At 41.2% G+C, this 21,561-nt stretch overlaps 1 protein-coding gene across 2 annotated transcripts; it reads right to left on the reverse strand.

Annotated features, from left to right (window-relative positions):
* Positions 1-636: 636 nt before the first annotated feature.
* On the reverse strand, positions 637-21,343 carry PPP1R17 (protein phosphatase 1 regulatory subunit 17). 2 transcript variants are annotated; one of them, XM_061414195.1, is made up of 6 exons: positions 21,203-21,339; positions 15,550-15,656; positions 11,713-11,865; positions 10,257-10,409; positions 2,960-3,070; positions 637-1,473 (listed from the first exon to the last, which is right to left on the reverse strand). In XM_061414195.1, the coding sequence occupies exons 2-5, from the start codon at positions 15,629-15,631 to the stop codon at positions 2,991-2,993; spliced, it is 468 nt and encodes a 155-aa protein (XP_061270179.1). In that variant the 5' UTR covers positions 15,632-15,656; positions 21,203-21,339; the 3' UTR covers positions 637-1,473; positions 2,960-2,990. The 2 variants fall into 2 exon arrangements, with proteins under 2 accessions (XP_061270179.1, XP_061270180.1); XM_061414196.1 differs by lacking the exon at positions 637-1,473 and having other exon boundaries at positions 1,527-3,070; positions 21,203-21,343.
* Between the last annotated feature and the right edge of the window lie 218 nt (positions 21,344-21,561).

A 21,561-nucleotide genomic window follows, 5' to 3' on the forward strand; every position in this document is an offset into this window, starting at 1 on the left:
AGCTGAGAGTTTCCTGTCTAGTCCCTCCTCCTCTCAGGCAGCCTGGGCTTGGGATAGATGCCTTCAGAGTGAACAAAAGGCCAACTGATTTACCAGTTCTGTTGGGATTGCCTTTAATTTGGGCCTTCTTTCTGAATAGGCTACCACGTAATCCTCCTATTTTCTTAATATGACAATTATTTAGCTGGAGGGAAGTTATTCAAAATGTGTTGAAAACAACTTTAATCCGAATGTAACTGTAATCATTAAACTTCTAATTTACCTGCTCAGAAAAGGGCCACATGCATCAAGGGAAGTGAGGGAGACTTGGCTTCAATCCAAATTGCCCAGTGACATCCGGAGTTGCTGAGATGTTCTGACTAGCATTGTCCCTCACCATTTCTGTGAGTGCTTCTTTGAGGCTGGGAGTGTTACAAAGACCATCTTCCTGGAAAGAGGAGGACTAGTCTTTCAGTTAAGGGGACCGGATCTCCCTCTTGAAGTACTTCTTCAGAGGCTGTGATAAAGTCCACATAATTGCTACTGACTTAAATACCAGGCAATGGGGATTTGGCAACAGAAAAGGTACAGTCCATATTCTGAATACATCTTAAAACTATCCTGTTACAGATGAATAGAGTTGTTATTAATACCTTATGTAATTCTCAGACTGTGAAGGTATAGTGGGGATTATTGCCTTCATTTTCAAGATAAAGAGACAGACTCAGAGAATTCTAAGGTCTTGCTCAATGTTGCACATTCAGGGCAAGAACTCAAGTCCTTTGTCTCTACAATTGCCAGTCTACTTTCCACAGCATTCCAGGAAGTCAGAAACGAGGAGGGCTTTTCTGAGCACCTGCGAGTTTATTGAGCACACCCTGTGGGCATGGCTTCAGGTATGCCAGGCATGTACAGAGAAGCTGACAGGATGATAGTTCATCTGTGTTTTCTTACTAAGAATCCCTTGGTGCTGATGTAGTCCTATTTATCTAATACCTGTAATTGCATGTTGCTTGTGAAAGATGTTATGGTGGCTTGTTTCACCACTTATGCTTCAAATGGCATCCTGGCCGCAATTTTATTCCCCTCCTCCCAAAGCTGTGAAAGTGGAGTGACTACTGGGATCAAAGAGGGAGAGATCCTTAGGGACTCAAAGTAGGGATCATCACCAGGGGTTCCAGACTCAAATGTGAAGGCTGGAGGGTGAAGTCAGAGGGAGAAATACATGTGGTGGGGCAGATGGTGAGCTGGAGAATGTATTTTCTCCTAAAAGGACTGGTGCTTAGCACCCACTGACAGTCACTGTGCTTCTAAATCAGGCTAAGGTGGCCAGATCTTGAAGTGTTTTTTCAAGAGAATCTGGAAATTTAAGATTTTATGTAAATTCCACTCATTGGATTATTAAATATTAATGGTTGGTTGAAACATTTTAAAATCTCTGTGAGTTAAAAACAAACATGACAATTCTCAAGTCTCTCTTGCAACCTCTTCTTCCTGCGAAAAAAAATAGGATATTTTAGGAGAAATGTGCACAGAGATGCATCCTGTTACCAGAAGCATCTTTATTACTAGCAGGGTCCTGTATCTTTTCCATGTTTGTGAGAAGGACAGAAAGACAGAAAGGATTAACAAACTGATAGAGTCAGAGTGTTGGAGAAGGCAATGGCACCCACTCCAGTACTCCTGCCTGGAAAATCCCATGGACCGAGGAGCCTGGTAGGCTGCAGTCCATGGGGTCGCGAAGAGTAGGACATGACTGAGCGACTTCACTTTCACTTTTCACTTTCATGCATTGGAGAAGGAAATGGCAACCCACTCCAGTGTTCTTGCCTGGAGAATCCCAGGGACGGGGGAGCCTGGTGGGCTGCCGTCTATGGGGTCGCACAGAGTCGGACATGACTGAAGTGACTTAGCAGCAGCAGCAGAGTCAGAGTGTAAACAAAGCTTCCAAATGATTGCTTTCAGCCAGCATCTCTTTGAATATCCACCCTAATACCTTTGAATAATACCTTTCATCTTTCCTCATGTCCATCACCCAGAGGATGAGGCCCTTGGGCAGAAAGCCTTTCCACCGCATCCACAGACTGCAGGCTGCCACCAGGGTTATGCATAGACTCCTGCTTACTAGCCAGCACTACACCTTCCCCTCTCACCCATGAAAGCTCACTGGGGTCTAAACAAGTGAGACTGCCAGAAGTACAGGAATGGTCTCCCATTGATCTTATTTAACTTTTTAAAAAGTAAATTCATCGTGAATATTGGTATTCTACCTATCGTTAGTAAAGGTTCATTTGTGACACAACACACAAAATTTCAGGTCAACATGGTTAAGTTTTTAAAAAATAACTAGGGTATATTGCTAAGCTCTCCAGATAGATGAACACTCTCTATGCGTGGTGTTTTCAGCCAAGGCATGGTTGCCTAGGTTGACTCTCCCAGCTCACATACTACTTACACCCTAAGGGGTATCAGTTACAAGGCTCTTAGGTATGTACGCAGAGACACTTGGACTCTTGAGAGAGGATAAAAGAGATAAAAGACTATGTTCTCCAAAGCAATCAGTGGGTTAGAACCCAAACATTCTCTTCCCTAATTGGCACGAGGGAACCCCCACTTGACCTGGTGCTGAATGATGTGAAGTCAAGTCCATGCGGCAGCACAAACCAAAAAATATACAGTTCCCCTGTTATCCATGTTCTTTGCTCCATGAACTGATGCAGGGGCTGAGCACTAAAGCTTTCCCTATTATCTACCGAGTTTAAGATGGTCTGCTTTCTTTCCACTTTTCATCAGAAAAATGAAAATTCAAGCAGTGGGATTGAAACTAGATCTAAGAAAGAAGAGACAAAGAGGTGACTAGTGATCTGATATAGTGTGCCTCCTGGGGAAAAGGTGCCTGGATGTTAAAGGTGGACTATGACAAAATGAGAGCAGACACAAGCCTATTTTTTGCTAGATTGCCATAGGAAACCAATCTAACCTATTTACAAGTGGTCTCAGGGGAAATATCTTTAAATAGCTATCTTGTCACCATCTTTTTCATCATCTTCCACGATCACTTTGGGTCTCTCGTCCCTGAGAAGTGTCACACCTGAAAAACAAAGCACATCTGCAATTAAGTGCCTCTAATTAAAATAGTAGATGACTTTACAGCACAGACAGTCCACAGGAGCATGGCAACCCTGAAAAGTTTTAGTGGCTGCAAAGCTAACTGCTAAAGATGCCAACAGAGAGAGAGAGAGAGCGCTGAGTGGCCTTATTTGGCTTTCCCAGAGGAGCTGTGGCTCAATGAGAATACTGCTCTGGTTAGAAGAGATGCTCAGCCTGGGAGCCACAGGCAACCTTCACCCCCTTCTCTACATTCTGCAATTATGCTTGCAGCAGTTAGGATGGAAAACGTACAAATTTGGGAGTCTAACCGCTTTGGATTTCTCATTCTACCACTCACTTAATCTGTACTGGGCCAGGTTACACTTTCAGACTGAAATTTTCTTGTATATAAAATGAGGGCATTAATACTTATATTAAGGGTTATGGTGACAATTAGATAAGAAGTATGAAATAATGCGTAGCCCAGTGCTGTACCTGTGAGCAACTTAGTGTTTCCTTTGCTTGCACAATTTGCTAGTTTATTTTCCCTTAGAAAAGAACTGGTAAACCTCACGAAGTCCAACTACACATATTTTACTAACATCTGGGGAAAATACTGAACTGAGACTCTGAACATGCCATTTCCAAATGTCAGTGCTAGTAGATTGATAAAGTTCATGTGGTTTAGAGCAAAATGAGAAAATAAGAAAAATGCAGTGAATTTTTTCATACAGCTCTATGGCTCTAGTTTAAAAAATTGTCCTTATTTTAAAACAATTCTTTCTCTTCTTTAAGGGATCAAAATATTCTTTCTTTTATGAAGTTTTAGGGATATTCGATGGCTGTATTTTCAGCATCCTCACTAGGCAAAGCTCAAAGTTGTGATCCCTCTTTTAGACTCCACAATATCTTGCTTTAAAAGTTTACTGATCTGTGGAATTTAGAAGCCTGAGAACCATTTTCTGGACTGGTCAACCCAGAAAAGGCCATTCAAGGTCTGGGTGGTTCTGCTCATCCTGTGAGTTATGAAATGGGATCATTTTAATAAAAGGAAAGGGAGCTGTGATCCAAGACCAGTCCTCCATGCTTTCTATCATCTCACTCCATCTATCAGCTTTGTTTTCCCACCACTGCCTTGCACAATCTCCCACCCCTTTCTGTAATTAGAGATCTTTCCGTTCATGAAGCATTTCATAAAGATCTAAACTTAAGGGAGGAAAGCTGTGCACCACAAGAGGCCTTTTTACAACACTGGACTCCATTCAACAGTGGCAAATTAATGAAAACTGTGCTTTGATCTTAATGACTATTCATTTGATTCAGTCGCTAGTTTGTTTATATGGGTTCTTTACCAATTAGCTGATATTTATTGGAGGAGAAAAACAATTTCAGGAGTCTGGTTGAAACTAAGGCTTTTGTATAAATCACTTATGAAACACAGTGGGAGATATTTTCTCTTATATCAGCCACATAGAAGTTTGAATTTTTATTTGGAATGTATGCTCTCTTGGTAAGAGAACATAGAGTTAGCCATGCTGAGTTCCCAAGTATCCCATCCTTCTTGCCTTGATATTTCTTCACATTAATCCAATTTTGGGTAGATTCAAAGTAGACAGACAGTTCAGTCACTCAGTCATGTCTGACTCTTTGCGACCTCATGAACTGTAGCACTCCAGGCTTCCCTGTCCATCACCAACTCCCAGAGCATGCTCAAACTCATGTCCATTGAGTTGGTGATGCCATCCAACGATCTCATCCTCTGTCGTCCCCTTCTCCTGCCTTCAATCTTTCCCAGCATCAGGGTCTTTTCAAATGAGTCAGATCTTTGCATCAGGTGGCCAAAGTATTGGAGTTTCAGCTTCAGCATCAGTCCTTCCAATGAACACCCACGACTGATTTCCTTTAGGATGGACTGGTTGGATCTCCTTGCAGTCCCAGGGACTCACAAGAGTCTTCTCCAACACCATAGTTCAAAAGCATCAATTCTTTGGTGCTCAGCTTTCTTTATGGTCCAACTCTTACATCCATACATGACTACTAGAAAAACCATAGCTTTGACTAGATGGAACTCTGTGGGCAAAGTAATGTCTCTGCTTTTTAGTATGTTGTCTAGGTTGGTCACAGCTTTCTTCCAAGGAGCAAGAGTCTTTTAATTTCATGGCTGCAATCACCATCTGCAGTGATTTTGGAGCCCCCAAAATAAAAGTCTCTCACTATTTCCTTTGTTTCCCCATCTATTTCCCATGAAGTGATGAGACCAGAGGCCACGATCTTTGTTTTCTGTTGAGCTTTAAGTCAACTTTTGCATTCTCCTCTTTCACTTTTATCAAGAGGCTCTTTAGTTCTTCGCTTTCTGCCATAAAGGTGGTGTCATCTGCATACCTGAGGTTATTGATATTTCTCCCACCAATCTTGACTCTAGCTGTGCTTCATCCAGTCCAGCGTTTCTCATGATGTACTCTGCATATAAGTTAAATAAGCATAGTGACAATATAAGCCTTGACATACTCCTTTCCCTATTTGGAACCAGTCTGTTGTTCCATGTCCAGTTCTAACTATTGCTTCTTGACTTGCATGCAAATTTCTCAGGAAGTAGGTCAGGTGGTCTGGTATTCCCATCTCTTTAAGAATTTTTCACAGATTGTTGTGATCCACACAGTCAAAGGGTTTGGCATAGCCAATAAAGCAGAAATAGATGTTTTTCTGGAACTCTCTTGATTTTTTGATGATCCACTGGATGTTGGCATTTTGACATCTGGTTCCTCTACATGTTCTAAATTCAACTTTCTGGTTATTTTTAGTATCCTTGACACCAAGTTATACAAGCATCTGGGCAGGGGGAAAAAGTACTGAGATTTCAGGGAAAGGAAGAGGTCAGCCCTTCCCAAAGTAGGCTAGGCTTTCCACAGGGACACAGGAGATAATTTCAAATGGAAAGTGAACTAACATTTATATTAGTGTAGTTAAGCATTCACTTTAATGTCTTAGAATGAAAAAAAAATGTGGTAACTTGTCACAGTCTTGATTTCATGGATCTTGTTGCTTAGGATGAGGCTTAAATCAGTAGCATTTATATGTCATCTCTACGTTCTTACTCTTGATGCTTCATTTTATTACCTTTGGTTATTTAAAGATGAATGACTTTTGATAAACACTAGTCTGGTTTAACTGGCTTAACTTGATCATGATCCTCACATTTTCCTGTAGAAGCTAAGGTGTGTTAGCAATGCAATGTGCTTTAGAGCTGGAAAACTTTGCTTTCAGTGGCCATTCATTCAGTTTGGAGCAGGTAACTCAACCTGTGTGAATTTCAGTTTATTCATCTGTAAAACTGGAGGAAACATACTTTGTACCTACCACAGGAGGTGATCCCATCAGTAAAGATCTAGTCAAACATTCTTTTTGGCTTCAACCACACCTTACATGAAGACTTCCTTGGTGGATCAGATGGTAAAGAATCTGCCTGCAGTGCAGGAAACCTGGACTCGTTCCCTGGGTCGGGAATATCCCCCAGAGTAGGAAATGGCAACCCACTCCAGTATCCTTGCCTGGAGAATTCCATGGACAGAGGAGGCTGGTGGGCCACAGTCCATGGGGTCACAAAGAGTCAGACATGACTGAGTGACTAATACTTTCACTTTCACACCTTACATGAACCTCTGTTAAAATATTTTTCACATTGTAGGAATTACTGGACAAGACATCTGTATGCCCACCAAATTATGAGAGTCTCAGAGGATATTCTAATATCCAGCACAAGACTTGGAATATAGTAGGGATTTAGAAAATGTTAACTCTTTCCCTTCCACTCTTTCTGTAGGCAAGTTTAGGGAACTTGGCTACTTCTCAGAACGTGATGTGCTTTTAAGGCTGAAGCTGTCAGTCCAAGACCTCTAAAGTGTCAGTTAGCTCTGCAGCAACCTGTCTTCAGTTATGATCCCAGCCAGAGCACCATCCAAAGGTGGTCACCTGCATCACAGATGTGTGTGGATCTAAGGCAGTCAGACCTAATATACCACTGTTCCTGGTCAACCACACCAGAGAGAGTGCTCTATTCTTGGCAGGACAGAAGAGACATCAGTTTCAAAGGACAAGCCTGTCTCCTTTCTACAAGCACAATATTGAGCTTTGATCTCCAAGTGTTCACAGTTCATGGGTCAATTACCTAGGAGGCTTCTCTTTAAGACTTTCAGCCAAATTATTCAGTACTTTCTAGGGTTTCTTTTGCCACAGATCTCAACTAAAGATTCTTAAGTGGATCTTGGCTACTCAGATCTAACCAATCCCAACCCAATGCTCCCTGCCCCTCAGCTCTTTGGCCCTGGCAACCTCGGGTCACACTGAGAGCAAAGCTTGGGCTGGAGAGGAAGCCCAAGATGACTCCTTACTGCTCAGAGGAGTTGTCTGGTGGTTGGAATCTGTCACAAAAGCTCGTTAACCTCCAGGAATGAAGGTAGTTAGCTGGAAATTTAAAGGAGAGAGTGAATCCTTGTCCAGCCTTCCCTTGCCAAGGGCTAATGAGAGGAGATGTCTCTGGAGAGCATTTTTCTGCAAATTCCTCTCAACATCCTTATTAAAACCAATGTGAGTCTCTCTAAACATCTGCTGAAGGCTCTATCCTTATCAGCTTAACTAACATTTTGATTACTGCCAAATCTTTAGATACTAAAAGGCTCTTCAAAAATAAATACTTTAGCTAATATGCTAAAAGCTGGAATCATAGAACATGATAATTGCAAATACTTGCAAGACAGAGATTTGCTGATTCAAGGAATTCAATAATGTGTATAGTCTATGAATATACAGCAACCCCTCCCCCAACACTCTTGTGTACTCTGCACAGTTTGATAAACATTTTTTATTTGTTCAGGAAGCTTGTTCTCTTAGAATATTGATTTTGGGATGTAGGGAGCCTCCACTGCCGGAGAAATAGAGCTCAACATTTTAGGAAGTTCCTTGAATCAGCAGCTTTCCATGGAGAGGTAAAACACTGTGGCTAGAAAAATTCTCACCTTTAGAGATGGTTTAACATCTCAAAGAATATAATGTTGAAAAGAGGACGGAGGCAAACTATTGTTTACTGAAGACTTTCAATAAGCCAGGAAGTGTGCTAGGTGCTTTATACACTTTATTTAAGTTTTTTAACAATGTTGGGAGATGCGTTTTATGGTTTTTCTTTGAGAGGTGGATAAAATAAAGGAGGCTCTTCTAGTTTATGTTAGTTGCCCAAAGTCATTAAGCTAGAATGAAGCAGAACCAGAGATCAAGCCTACACCTTTCTGACTCCAAAACCCATGTTCAATGCTGTGTACTAAAGTAATTCTCTGCCCATAAACAGTTTTGTTCCTCTTCCAAGTCTTCCCCTAGAAGGACTTCAATAAAATAAAGGACTTCAATAAAACTTCAATAAAATTTAACTTCAATAAAGAAGGAGCAGAAAACAGTCTCCTAATGGAGAACTTTAAATGCTGAATCATGATTGCCAAATAGAATACCAAATCAACAGATACTTACGGAGTGGGGGCTACATAGGAGGGACTGGACCAGTTATCAAGGTCAATACCAGCAACATAAGGCAATCCCAGGCCATTTCTAATGACTTCATCAAAAAGTCTTAGATGTAAGTCAGTTAAATAACAGCTACAGTAACAGCAACAAGAAAGATAAGGACAATACTAAAAGAGAAGGCAAAGTCTTGGTATTTGCACATCCAGCTCGAATTAAAAAAAAAAAAAAGGTTTAGAATTAAAAAGATTCATTCTGGACTTGGAGGTGTCTGTTGGTAGAGACCTAGAGCTGGCTGTCGTAAAAGGTGACTAGATGTGGACAAAGGCAGAGCTTGGAGGAAACACGCGATGGATTTGAGGATCAAGGGGCAGGTAGGGATGCATGAAAACTATGAGAAGCATGGCTAAGGCAGAGTCACAGCCTATGGATGGGTCCTCGGTCCATTTCTCCAGACAAGTGCCTCCTCATGCTTCATGCCTCTTTGCCTGGCTTTTCTCAGAAATTAGTCTTCTTCCCTGATTGCCTTTTTATGATGTCTTCTGAGCCATCTTTCAATTTTGTTATTAGATGAAATCATGGGAAAACACAGTCTTATAATAATGACTAAATCTCATCGTCTCCCAAAAGTGTCCCTTCTGGACTGCTGTAATGCTATAGGTCCAAACCATAGCATGATACGATGAAAAACTGCTCACAGATGAGACAAACCTGGATTGGAGCCCCAGCTCTGTCACATAACAGTGTTTGATCATGAGCACACTTTGATCCATTCATCAGTCCTTCTAATCATCCCATCATCAATTAGCCAATCAGCTATCTATCCATCAATTTCATCAACAAAAGATTTTAGAGTAGCTAAGTTACTTAAATCCTCTCTCAATTTCTATATCTGTAAAGTGAGATGATATCTATTTCATTGTGTTATTCAGTTGATTTTTTGAAAATCCATGAGACATGCCAAATCCAGTGCCTAACATTTAGTAGGCTTTCAATAAACATTAGTGCATTTTCTCCTCTGCCATTCTCCCACCCCAGACTATCTGTATAAAACAAACACACACACTCCCATCTTATACTGTGACCATGACTTACTCGTCTCATTCCCCAATTTCCCAACTTGTACCTAAAATTCTCAGGGACAAAACTATATCTCACACACTGGCTGCCCTATAGTGTGGGACTGTGCCCATAGTTCAGCAAGATTTTTTGGTTTGATTTGACTCACATAGACAGAGCTATCATTATTTTTGCAGCTCTCTCTCTCCCCCTCCCTCTCCCTCTCTCTCTCTTCTTTTGAGGATTTGGTCAATATATCCAGGTGTTTTGGGAGAATCAACCATCAGTCATAGGATGTAAGATCCCTGGGTGACTGGGGAGGAGGGTATTTAAATTCTTTTCAAGGACCCACTGACATTTCTATTTTATTGACTCAGTGGATCTAACCAGTTCTGCTGAAGCATGAGTTATGCTCTGATCCTCACCCAGCTCCAAGCCAGCCCCAGGGAAACTGCCAAGGAAGGCAAACCTGAGAGGCAGCAGTAAATACTCCTCCCGTGAATGTTCCTGCGAGACACAGACTGCCGGGCCAGGACAGAGGCTGATCCTGTGGCACTCCAGATGGTAAGGCTCTTGACCTGTTCCCATCATCCCTTGCAAATGCCCTGCACCAGCTCTTTTACCTGCTGCAAAGGGGGACACATGCAGGGCAGGTGTGTCTTTTCTCCTTGGCTTTTTCTGTTCCAGGTCAGTGTTATGAAGAACTGGACTCATTTTGCCCTTTGGTTGTATGTCTTGGACATCGTATCTTGTAATTAAATGTTCTGAAAGGACGTCTGCATAGTTAGGAGAACAGAGGGAGAAACAGGGTGAAACACATATGTCTCAGAACACAAGGACAGTGTGTCCATATTTGCACATGCATCTGGTGATGTGCAAACATCTAATAATCAACTTTTCAAATATCTTAATAAAAGCAGGTTCTTTATCATAAGAATTCATATCTATGGAGGCTACACTAGATAACATGCTTTATACAAAGGGTTTTTACATGACTGATTTCATTTTAGCCTCACAAAACCATGAGGTTTTTTAATACTACCACTGTTATTTTGCTGAAGAAAGTGAGGCAAAGATGTGCTGGAGGAATTGAGCTGAGTTTTGTCTGCTGCTGAAGCCTACCCTTGCTAGAGCGATGGGGCATTTGCTGTTCCATAAGCTATGTGCTACTATGTAGCTTAACTAGTTCTCACTGGCTTAACTAGTTCTCTGCTTCTACCACCTGCTTCCTCTCCCCTCTTCTACACATGAACGTTCTCTCCATTATGCACAAACTCTCTAAAAACAGCCTCCTCTAGAAAACCAGTCTACAGTTCATAGCCCAAACTGAGCTCCCAGGGTCCTTATCTGAGGCCCTCCTTTATGATGTTATCTCTTACTGCATATTTCAGCTGCTTATGTGTTTCTCTTATCTCCGTTTTATAAAATGGAAAGTTTCTTTCCAGAAAGGAAAAGTTCTATTTCTTTTGTCTCCCTAAGAGTAGGTTGTGAATAGAGAGGACATTAAATAAATGGCCTGAAAGGAAGGGGTAGAGGAAATAAGACAAAACTTTTGGAAACAAGAGAGTGTCACAAGTCACATGCATGGTTGTTACAGAGACTCATTAACTGTTCCCAAGACTGTTTTGCTCTGCTCCTGCCTCAGACCTGGGCTGCATTTCTCAGCCTCCCTTGCAGTCAGGTGAGGAAGTGACTGAAGGAAGTGTGTGCGCCTGCCAACCCTCCATTCTGTCTGCCCTGGGTCTGCTGGATGCCCCTTATGGTGACTTTAGAAGCCAAATGCTGATGGTGTCCATTGTCTTGAGTTCCTGAATGACTGTTTGGAGCAAAGCCTGCCTCTCCACTTCCCCCAACTTCCATTGATGAGAGAAAAGTAAATTTGTATTCTGTTATCCACTCATATTTTAGAATTTACGTGTTATAGTGACCTTCCTTAGAGTAACTAAGATAAATACAGAGACTGTACCAATGATTGAAAAATATTGAACTATTTAAGGGGAAAAAAATGTAAGATCCATGTGGTCTAGAAGCCAGTAGCTCCCTTTTACAGACATGCAAACTGACCTCATTGTCCATTACCTGGTATGAAAGGCGGAACATGCAGGGCTGGTGTGTCTTTTCTCCTTGGTTTTTTCTGGTCTGACTCAACATTCAGGGTGACTTGTACATTTTTCCCCTTTATAGGCTTCTTTTTGAGATCACAATCCTTAATAAACTGGTCTGAAAGATCATCTGATTTTGACAAGATACAAAAAAAAAAAAAAAAAGAATATGACATGAGCAAAGGTTCAGTCACAGACTGGTTGGTTTACAGTTAAATCTGATGGGAGGGAGGAATCTTTTGATCTGAGAAAGAAAAGCATTTATTGATTGTGGCCTCTTCTATGGAGGACTTTGCATGCACAGATATATGCAATAAAAGGGAAAAGTAGAATTTTGTAAAACTCCAAATGAAGGGAACTCAAATGGGATGGATAATCAAGGCAAAGAGGAACTTTAAAATACACTTAAGCAAGCCACAGAGTGGGTTTAAGTTACATTTCAGATTGGGGAACAGATTCCCTGTGCCAGAATGTTCCTCCTGGATTTTCTTTACTCAAGCCTTACTCTCTTTGGAAGGCCCAAGGGCCCGTAGGGAGCCTTATTCTCTCTTTGGTCTTACAGCAAGGTTCTGTCTATTCCTCACAGCTTTCATTTCTATGGCTGGTCAAGTCACACCAGTGATTAAGGCTTGCACTTCAGCACTGGTCTTTACACTGCCCCCTGGCTTTACAATCCTCCTATTTACTTATCCCAACCCGGGCCTTCTTATCTTCTTATTCATCACCTTACAGTCCCCAGTCCACTGCGTTACCTCACCAGAGCCTTTGAAGTCTGGATTCGGCATCAGGTCCATCAGATGTCGTTGTATACAATTAATTCCATCTGATACCCTGTTGCCCATTAACGTATTTTCTCTGCTCTCTTACTCCTCTGTGCTTTGGTTTCTGTGGCTGTGCTTTGAGCTCCTCTGTCATTGTTTCAGCACTTCATTCCCTAATGATCTATCTCCTGAGCTGGATAGAGCCTTCTTGGAGATTAAAGGTTATACCTCCTTTCGATAATTTTATTCTTAGTTGTGTTTCCCACCAATAAATGCATGTTGAAACAATGATTAGGTGGAGTTAGACTGATATGAGTTAAAATTTTGACTCTGTTTCTTGTTAGTTCTGAGAACTTGTCAAGAATTTCTTTCTTTTTTTTTTTTTTCTGTGGCAGGGGAGTCTTAATACTTAGGAACTTTAATATTCTCTCAACTTATAAGATGGGGATAATATTAAATCAATGTGCGCGCTTATGTGTGTGTGTGAGAGAGACAAAGACAGAGAGAATTAAATTTGTTGATGATGGTAAGTCATTTGATACATTTGATATATTTCAAATACTTAAAAAATTCTCACTCTGGCCATTGCTAACCCCCAATACTTTCCCAAAGGCTCAGAGGAAAGCCCAACCCTCTCACCCCACCCCATCTTTATCTTACCTCACTAATTCTAGTCCTGCATGTTCTTTCTCATTTTATAAATATCCACAGCATTTTTACTCATGTAACACCTTTAAAGGATAATCTAGTTATTATTTATGCATATGTTTTCCCTGCCCTCTTTGATGACAGGTGTCTTGTGTTTTATCTCCTTAATAACAATGAATAGATATTTGTTGAATGTATGCTTGAATGAATGAACTCAAATATATTTTGTATAAAAAGCTCTTCTTTTAGGATTCTAAGAAGCTGCAAAACAATGAAACTATCTGTTTTCTCTGGAAACTCACTATCACCTGGATATTGCCTGGCTAGATCCATAATTATGAATGAAGTTGGGGAAATTTAGGGAGTAATTGGATCTTTTCAACCCCTCTTCCCTCCCTCCCTTCCTCTTATCTGTCTTTTCTTGCTTTATCTTTCTTTTTTTAATGAAAACATTCAGGTGAGCTTCTTTAAAACGTGGAGGATTAAATGTGCCAAACATTTTCACTTTAGTTTTATGGGTCTAGACATAGCCTGTTTTATTCATTCATTTATTTATTCAACGAATGTTGATAAAGCTCCTACTATATATGCCAGACATTGAGCTAGGACTAAAACTAGAAGTAAAACATACTTTGTTTCCAAGTTACTTATGGTCTATTGGACATTATATCTGGATGACTCTTTGTTTTAGAAAACCCAAGGTGGCTCAGCAGTAAAGAATCCGTGTGCAATGCAGATACCTCAGGCAACAAGGGTTTGATCCCTATGTTGGGAAGATTCCCTGGAGGAGGAAATGGCAACCCACTCCAGTATTCTTGCCTGGGAAGTCCCATGGACAGAGGAGCCTGGCGGGCTGCAGTCCATCCATAGGGTCGCAAAGAGTCGGACACAACGGAGTGACTGAGCACACACAAATATGTGTGAGGAACGTATCACCAGACATATTTAGTAACCATACATCATTATGCCTGCATCATCAAAAGATCATAATGCATAACCAAAAATGAAATAGCATCATTCTTCAGCCAATAGTAATAAATATTTCCTTCTACCTAGGAGATTTTAATAATTTCATCCAATCATTTCAATTTAATAAACACTTATTTAAATTGTACTATGTGTAAGGCATTGGCCTGTATGATTTTAAGTTTCTGTGCACACAGGAAAGGAGATGAAAGGGGGACTTTACTGAGTGCTACTTATCAACTTGGTGATTTCACCTCATTTTCATGTGTGGGATAGACCAATACCTTCTAGTATTCGTCAATGCCTCTGTTTTACTAGCTGTTAAATACTCTCACCATTCTAAATACGTTATCTCATTTAGTTCTTATATCATGCCCACAAGGAAAGGTATTTTTAGCCATAATTTGTAATGAGGAAACAGGTTTAGAAGGCCAGCTAAAAGGCTAAAGATTCCACTGTTGGTAGGTTATGGCAACAGAGTTAAAACCAGGTTCTAGGGACTATGTATTTCAATGCCTGGCTGAAAATGTAATTTCAAAACTTTACTACCACAGAGCACAGTTAATCTCCCCCCACATTATACATACTATAGACCTTTGCTGAATGAATGAAAGCTCAGAATGGGTACTGCCCAGCTGTGGGGTCTCTGGAGGTACAGGTTGGCTATGGACCAGTCACAGGTCACCATTCAACCCCAGGGTGCCACTCATGCACCATACAGAGAGCAAGACATTTCCTTCAATTTTAACTTTTACTTCAAATGCATTTCCCAGATTTTTGGAGAAATCCTGAGTACAACATATCTTGATAGTAAATGGGGAGAAGGGAGAGGTGGTGGGGGGCGCGGAGTCATAACCAGGCGAGGCATAAACAAAGGCTATGAATATGCAAAAGGCCCATCCATCAAAAGTCTGAGTGTCTCATTTTTAGAAATGGGTAGAGGCAGAAACGTTTCTGGTATTTTCATTACAAAGGTTATGCAGAAAGTCAGTTCTGGAAAGGAAACAGATTGACAATAAAGCAGAAAAAGGCTATTTAAAATTCTGTCTTGATAGGCAAAGAGAGATATTTGAAATATTTTATTGGCACTGCACATGGGGTGTAAGTGTGTCGGAAATACTGGAAACAAGCTAGACTGCCACTCTCCATTTATGGCCTCAAAAATGCTCTGCCTGGGACTCTGACAGACCCGAAAAAGAGGACAATGCCTCTTCTCTCTTTTAAATTCTAATGAACTTCTCTCCAGTGCTTCAGCTAATATTTACATGACAGACCCCACAGACCCATGGGCTATTTGCCTGTCCATCTGGTGTTGGCTGTCACCAGAAATCTCAAACTATCAGGTTTCAGGGAACCTCCCTCTGACTTGCTTGCAAACTGAATGGCAGAGACGCCCCCTTTCTGATTTTCACCACAGACATTCACACTGTATCATTTACCTAGGTGGCTGCAGCGAGGGTCTAGCTTGTCCAGTCTGTCTTCTGAGAGCTCCAGAGGCTGCATTTGCTCAGTAGACATCATCAAAGGAGAGCAGGTGTGTGGATTTCTTCTCCAGCACCACAGAAGTATAGAAACAAGACCATTAGTATGTCTTCTGCTTATTCACTCACTTATTAAATAAGTATATTTACTGAACATTTACTGCTATGCTCTCAATTCAATCCTATTTTTAAGTCTGCTTTTTCTACTTAGCTACTAGAAGTTCTAAACTTAATATTTAAGCCAAAATAAATGAATCACACACACACACACATATGGATTTGTCAGTAATTGTCATGTATCAAATGTTCAATATTTGCCATCTTTCAGAAGTACTGTGTGAGTTTTAGAATGAACCCTTATAAAATCTGAATTAGAAATGAGTTATCTGGGAGTTACAGGAAATCTTAATTAAATCTTGCCTGAATTATTATTATTATTTTTTTTTTGGTTGAGTTCTGCAAAGTAGGATTATGCCTACTTCACAGGTAAGAAAACTGAGGATCAGAAAATTTAATTAATTTATTCAGTCACACACTTATTAAATAGCCACGCTTGGATATATCTCTCTTTCTGCAAACTTCCACTAGTGACCCCAAGACACTTGAAATAGTGGTTCCTTTGAATCCACATTGAACAAGGCTTCTGCTTTTCTACCATTACATGCTTGTAACTATGAAGTACTGAGACTTCTTCCCTATTCATATTACAATTCTTGTAGGAAAATATCCAGGTCTCGAAATAGATCTTTATTATTTTCTCCCTAGAGATTTCTGACATTAGAGCAAATCTGTTTCTCTTCCCCCGCCCCCCTGCCATTGCCCATCTTTCCTAAACCGCAAATCCATTGAACTTTTCAGAGCTATTAGTTGTAGCCATTGTCTACTAGGAGTAGAAATTCCGAATGGACATATGTCAGGTCTGAATGAGGAATGCATTAGATGAGATTTATAGGAAATCTTCATTAGAGTCTGCCTATCTTCTATTTCTTTTGGATAATTTATTACTCATGTTCTACCATAGCAATAATGGTTGGAGAGGAATACTATTTAAATGACCCAGTTTGTCCTCTTTTCTTGAGATTCTTGGATCACCGGTATGCAGAAGAATACACACACCAACTGTGTTAACATTTCAAGCTCATAGAATTAGTTCAACTCAGTTGTCTTCTGAGGACTAAGCCAATGTTCTCTGGGAAGGCTAGAGGGCTTCTCCCCCTACAAGCTGAGATCATTGCGGAGCAGATGCAGCCATTAACAGATTACTTGAGCCAGCTTTTAGTGTCATTCTGAGAAGACTGACTGCTCTGAGTGACTTCAGCAGAAATCAATTCGGGCCATTGTTTTTAGTGTTTGTATGGAGACTGCCAATTCCCTGGAACCATAAGGAAGTACACTGCTAACTTGGGAGGCCGGTTCCTACCTGCTTTCATGAAGAAGAAAGCTATGGGACCGTCATTCGGGATGAGGGAACTTAGGGCTGAGGTCTGGAGGCAAAGTCATCAGATATGGACTGTGCACCTACTCAATCTTTCATCTCTTTGGGCAGAAATTCATGGGCTCTTTCATAGACTTTGGGCTGAAGGTCACCCCATGCAGGATCTAGTTAAAATATTCATTTTCTAGAAAAATAAATGGAGACTCAAAGAGCTTAAAATGACTTACAATTAATTACATACTTAGAGTCAGAATCATCACTTGAACCCAGACCTCCTACCTTCTACTCTAGGTCCTCTCTGGCGGGAGTACCCGCTCTTCTCCAATCTATGGTAAGCTGGTCTTTTCACTTGGATCATATGGCTGCTCCTATGTGCTCAATAACTGGTTATTTAATTTGAATCTGAGCTTTCAAGCCAAATAGATCTAGGTTAAATCTCAGTCTTTTAACTAAAAGCTATACAACTTTGATGAAGTGACTAAATCATGATGATGTCATGAGGATAGATGAAGCCCAAGTGCAATACAATCATTTCTGTCCTTTCTCCCTACAGGCTGCAGCTTCGGTGGTAGAATTTGCCAAAGTCAGCATCCTACTGGGACACCCACAGACTGGTACCTGGGGAGGTATGTTTCTCTCTGTCTCCCATTCTTAGCCTCAGTTTTCTTATCTGTAGAATAGACTTAATAGTAATGATCCTGTAGAGTTACTGTGACAATTAAACAGTAGCTCTGTGCTGTAGGCATTGAACTGATGGCAGTCACTGTAACATAACGTTGTCTATACCTTCCTAGATATCTAGCTAAGGAAGACCAGCTGAGGAACTGAAAAAATTCGAAAAATCATTGACTCATTTTCATCTGGATGTTGAACCATGGGATGGCCAGCCCTCATCTGAGAAAACTGGCTCTCACAGTACAGGACTTGAGAAAGAGGAGGCTGCCCTAGGCGGGTGAACTGTGTGAGGTTCAGAAGTCCCTGGACAAGGCAAGGCTCCCTGGTGATTAGTCATAAAACTGACACATGATTGCTCCTCAAGACAGCACCTAGTATCTATGGGGAAAACATCACTATTTTAAATCAGTGTGAGTGAAAGAATGATGGTAAGCCTCTGTTTGCAGGGGTCTGAGAGATGATTTTTCACATTTGGGATTTTACATCACAAAACCACCCCGTGCTGGGCAGGGATGTGTTTTGCCCATGGAATTAGAAGCTACTTTTATTATGGATGATGTCACTACAATCTTCTTGGCAGAAAACCTTCACACAAAGAAAGGAACAAATGCACAGAAGAGAGAGACATTTGGAGTTAAGCATCGCCTGACAGGATTGTCATTTTATGTGCCTGTTTAGCACATAATAGAAGATGTTCTCCATATCTTTATTCCCTCTGCTTTTCTACCCTCAGTGAGAAGGGGTGCTCCAGATAATTGAGCTGCTGTAAATCAGGAGCTGGCCTCATTCTCAAACTAATAAATGGAACATTTCTACTTCCTATTCCTAACTGTGCCCATGCATTCCTCTCTTGAATTCAGTCCCCACACCAAGCACGACAAATGGATGTTGCCTTTGTCATGCTGTCCAGGGAAGTTTTCAGCAGCTCCCTCAGCAGCTCCCTGTTATTTGGGAACTTTCTGAAGCATCAGCTCTTTCTTTCATACCTAAGCACCTGGTGGGCTAGGGACTGAAGAGATGCCTTAAGGGCATTTTATAAACTGTTTTCTAGTCAAAGATTTGCAATTCTTTAGCATTCTTTTCCACTTTTTGGTTCAGTGTGGTCTCTGAATTTTAATACTCACACAGTGACAACTCTAACTGCCACTGTGATTGTCAATATCGGCCCTCCCACCTTCTTCTGAAAAGCCTGGGGCTACCTGTGTGGTGGAAATCAGGAAACTATGATTATGTAGCCTGTCCAGAGGGGTCACAGGAAGTGCCGCAATCACAGGCACTACTTCTGCAGCAAAAATGCGAGCATTCACGCTAAACCATAAAATCATGTATCTTTTATGTCAGATTTTGCTACAGAATGAATTTATGTTGACTTTAACAACAAAAAAATTTTGGTTTTTGGATTTTCCCATTAGAGAAGAAAGCATGGGTCTGTCTGACTTTTTTCCTTGCTGTTTGAGAGAATGTGGTTGGATTGGTGACACATGTGCAAAAGACCAGGTGATGGTATTTCAGGGGTTTAAGGAGGTTTTCAGGACCCTGACCACTAAACTGTTGTAGTTCCTCTTGCTAATTCTCACATTGCTCTTCTCAGAGACACACTTGTAAATACAAATGCAATTGAGAGGAGCTACATTAACTGATGTCAATACCTAGGGGTTATTAATGACAATGATGTCTTTCTCTTTTGAGAACAGAAACAGAAAGGTCTAGGGAACTGAGTTGCAGGGAAGGAAGTGCATGGTTGCAAGACAGGCTGCCAGAGCAGCCTGCGGAAGCCGAGGATGCCTGGAGGGACCCTAACTCCACAAGCTCAGGTGTGTGTCAACAGTCGCTCAGTTGTGTCTGACTCTTGTGACCTCATGGGCTGTAGTCTGCCAGATTCCTCTGTCCATGGGATTCTCCATGCAAGAATGCTGGAGTGGGTTGCCATTTCCTTTTCCAAGGGATCTTCCCTACCCAGGGATCAAACCCACACCTGCATCTCCTGCATTGGCAGGTGAATTCATTACTTCTGAGCCACCTGGGGAGCCCACTAGCTCAGAGCTGATTCCTATTTCAGGAGGACAGTCATGCTATTTCTGTGGCTAAACAGATCGGTTGAGTATGAGGTCAGAAAAGGCTCTGGGCATTTTGACCTTAACAATGAGTGGATTCTCAGGTGGGTGTTAGAATATGTGGTTTAATTCATAGACAGAAAATCCCTCACTGACTGTAAGCATTCGGTGCTGTCAGGTAATATGAGGTAGAAACAAATGCTTGGTCTCACTCTCTAGCTGGGTGAACTTGGGAAAGTTATACGTCCTCTTGGAAACTTAGTTTCCACATCTGTGAAACGGGCAGGGTAGTGGCTCTTCTCCAGGGCTATTGAAAGTAATAATACAATGTATGTCAAGCTCTCAGTATATGCTACCATTTCAAGAATGTGAGTTGTTTTCTTTGCCCTTTTAGTCTGCTTCTTGTAATTACAACATGTACATCGAACCACTGGAATAATTTCCTTGTCCCATTTCTGGCCTTTTCTGAAGCTATGATGAGATAAGAACAATTCAAAGTAGAACATACTGTACACCGCAGGAAACTCTACTTAATGCACTGTGGCGACCTGAATGGGAAGGAAGTCCAAAAAGGGAGGGGATATATGTATATGTATTGCTGACTCATTTCTCTATACAATAGAAACTAACATGACATTGTAAACCAACAATACTCCAATACAAATTAATTAATTAAAAAAATGCACTTTTATTTTTCAAAGCAAAACAAAAAAAAAAGAGAGACAAAGATAAAAATGAACTGCAACACACCCTTTTCCAGGCCTTGGGAACATGCTAACACTGATTCTGAGGAGCAAGGTGACACTTAGCTAAGTCATGTGATATTCTAAAGAATTTCCCTATATTAGTCAGGCTTGGATTTACTTGACGGAATGAAAAGTTAGAAGGTTATGTCCACAGCCCAATGTGATATCTGATTAACGTACCCTCTGGTTATATAAAAATTCATATCTTTTGTCAAACCTATTTTGAACCTGAGGGCTGAATTCAGGTCAAAAATACCACATTTTAAAATCAAATTTGTTCTTTTAGAAGACCTAAATTTGCAGTATTCCTCGAGGAATGACTGTTACTCAAAGTAGGGCATAGAAAGGTTTTTTGATTAGGACACTCTCAGCTTTGGAAGATAAGCCTCTCCACACTGTTGTGTGAATACACAGATATACTTGTGTTCATTGTGAAACTTCGCAATTTAATTTGTGAGGGCTCTAGTTTTTACAGAACTCAGGACTCCACTTCTCTTGGAAAAATGATTTGAAAGTGGTAACTTTCCCAGGTCCCGATCTAGCCCCGGCTTAGTTTTGCTCCAGAAAGTACCCTTATCCCTCACACCCCCTGTACCACCAGCTGCAGCCTTCTTTGTCTTAGCAACCACAAAACAGTAACTTACGGGAAACTTGCTTTTCTCGCCGTAAATGTTCTCAGAGTAAAGACCTGAAGCACTTACCAGGCAGTCCAGGTGCTGAGATGAGAAGGCAAGGGATGGGAAGGAAGCGCTTCCTCTCTGAAGCTGGGCCGGCTCCTCAGTGGCAGTGGCTGCTGCTGCCCGTCTCCAGCTCCTCTTATCAAGGGACCAGCTGCTGCTGTTGCCATGGGGATGCTCTGTTTCTCAGGCGCCAGGGTAAGGGGGATGGAGAGGGAAAGAGGACTCATCTCACAGCCACTGCTCCCAATTGTAATAATTGTCCATTACAAAAACAATGCACAGAATAGTGCTTTGAGTACCTGGTGTGCAAGAAGTCCAGACAAACCAGCTAGGTCCTTTAATCCCAATAACAACCCTGCATGTGCATGCTCAGTCATGTC

Source organism: Bos javanicus, chromosome 4 (assembly GCF_032452875.1).
Source record: "Bos javanicus breed banteng chromosome 4, ARS-OSU_banteng_1.0, whole genome shotgun sequence".
NCBI classification, from domain to species: domain Eukaryota; kingdom Metazoa; phylum Chordata; class Mammalia; order Artiodactyla; family Bovidae; genus Bos; species Bos javanicus.

Excerpts from the sequence above, each read along its gene's own strand:
- PPP1R17 (XM_061414195.1), bottom strand. The coding sequence starts at position 15,631 with ATGATGTCTACTGAGCAAATGCAGCCTCTGGAGCTCTCAGAAGACAGA. Across the intron at positions 11,866-15,549 it reads CCCTCGCTGCAGCCACCTAG|ATGATCTTTCAGACCAGTTT; the intron begins GTAAATGATACA and ends TGTCAAAATCAG. Across the intron at positions 3,071-10,256 it reads TGTGTCCCCCTTTGCAGCAG|GTGTGACACTTCTCAGGGAC; the intron begins GTAAAAGAGCTG and ends TTTGTTTTTCAG.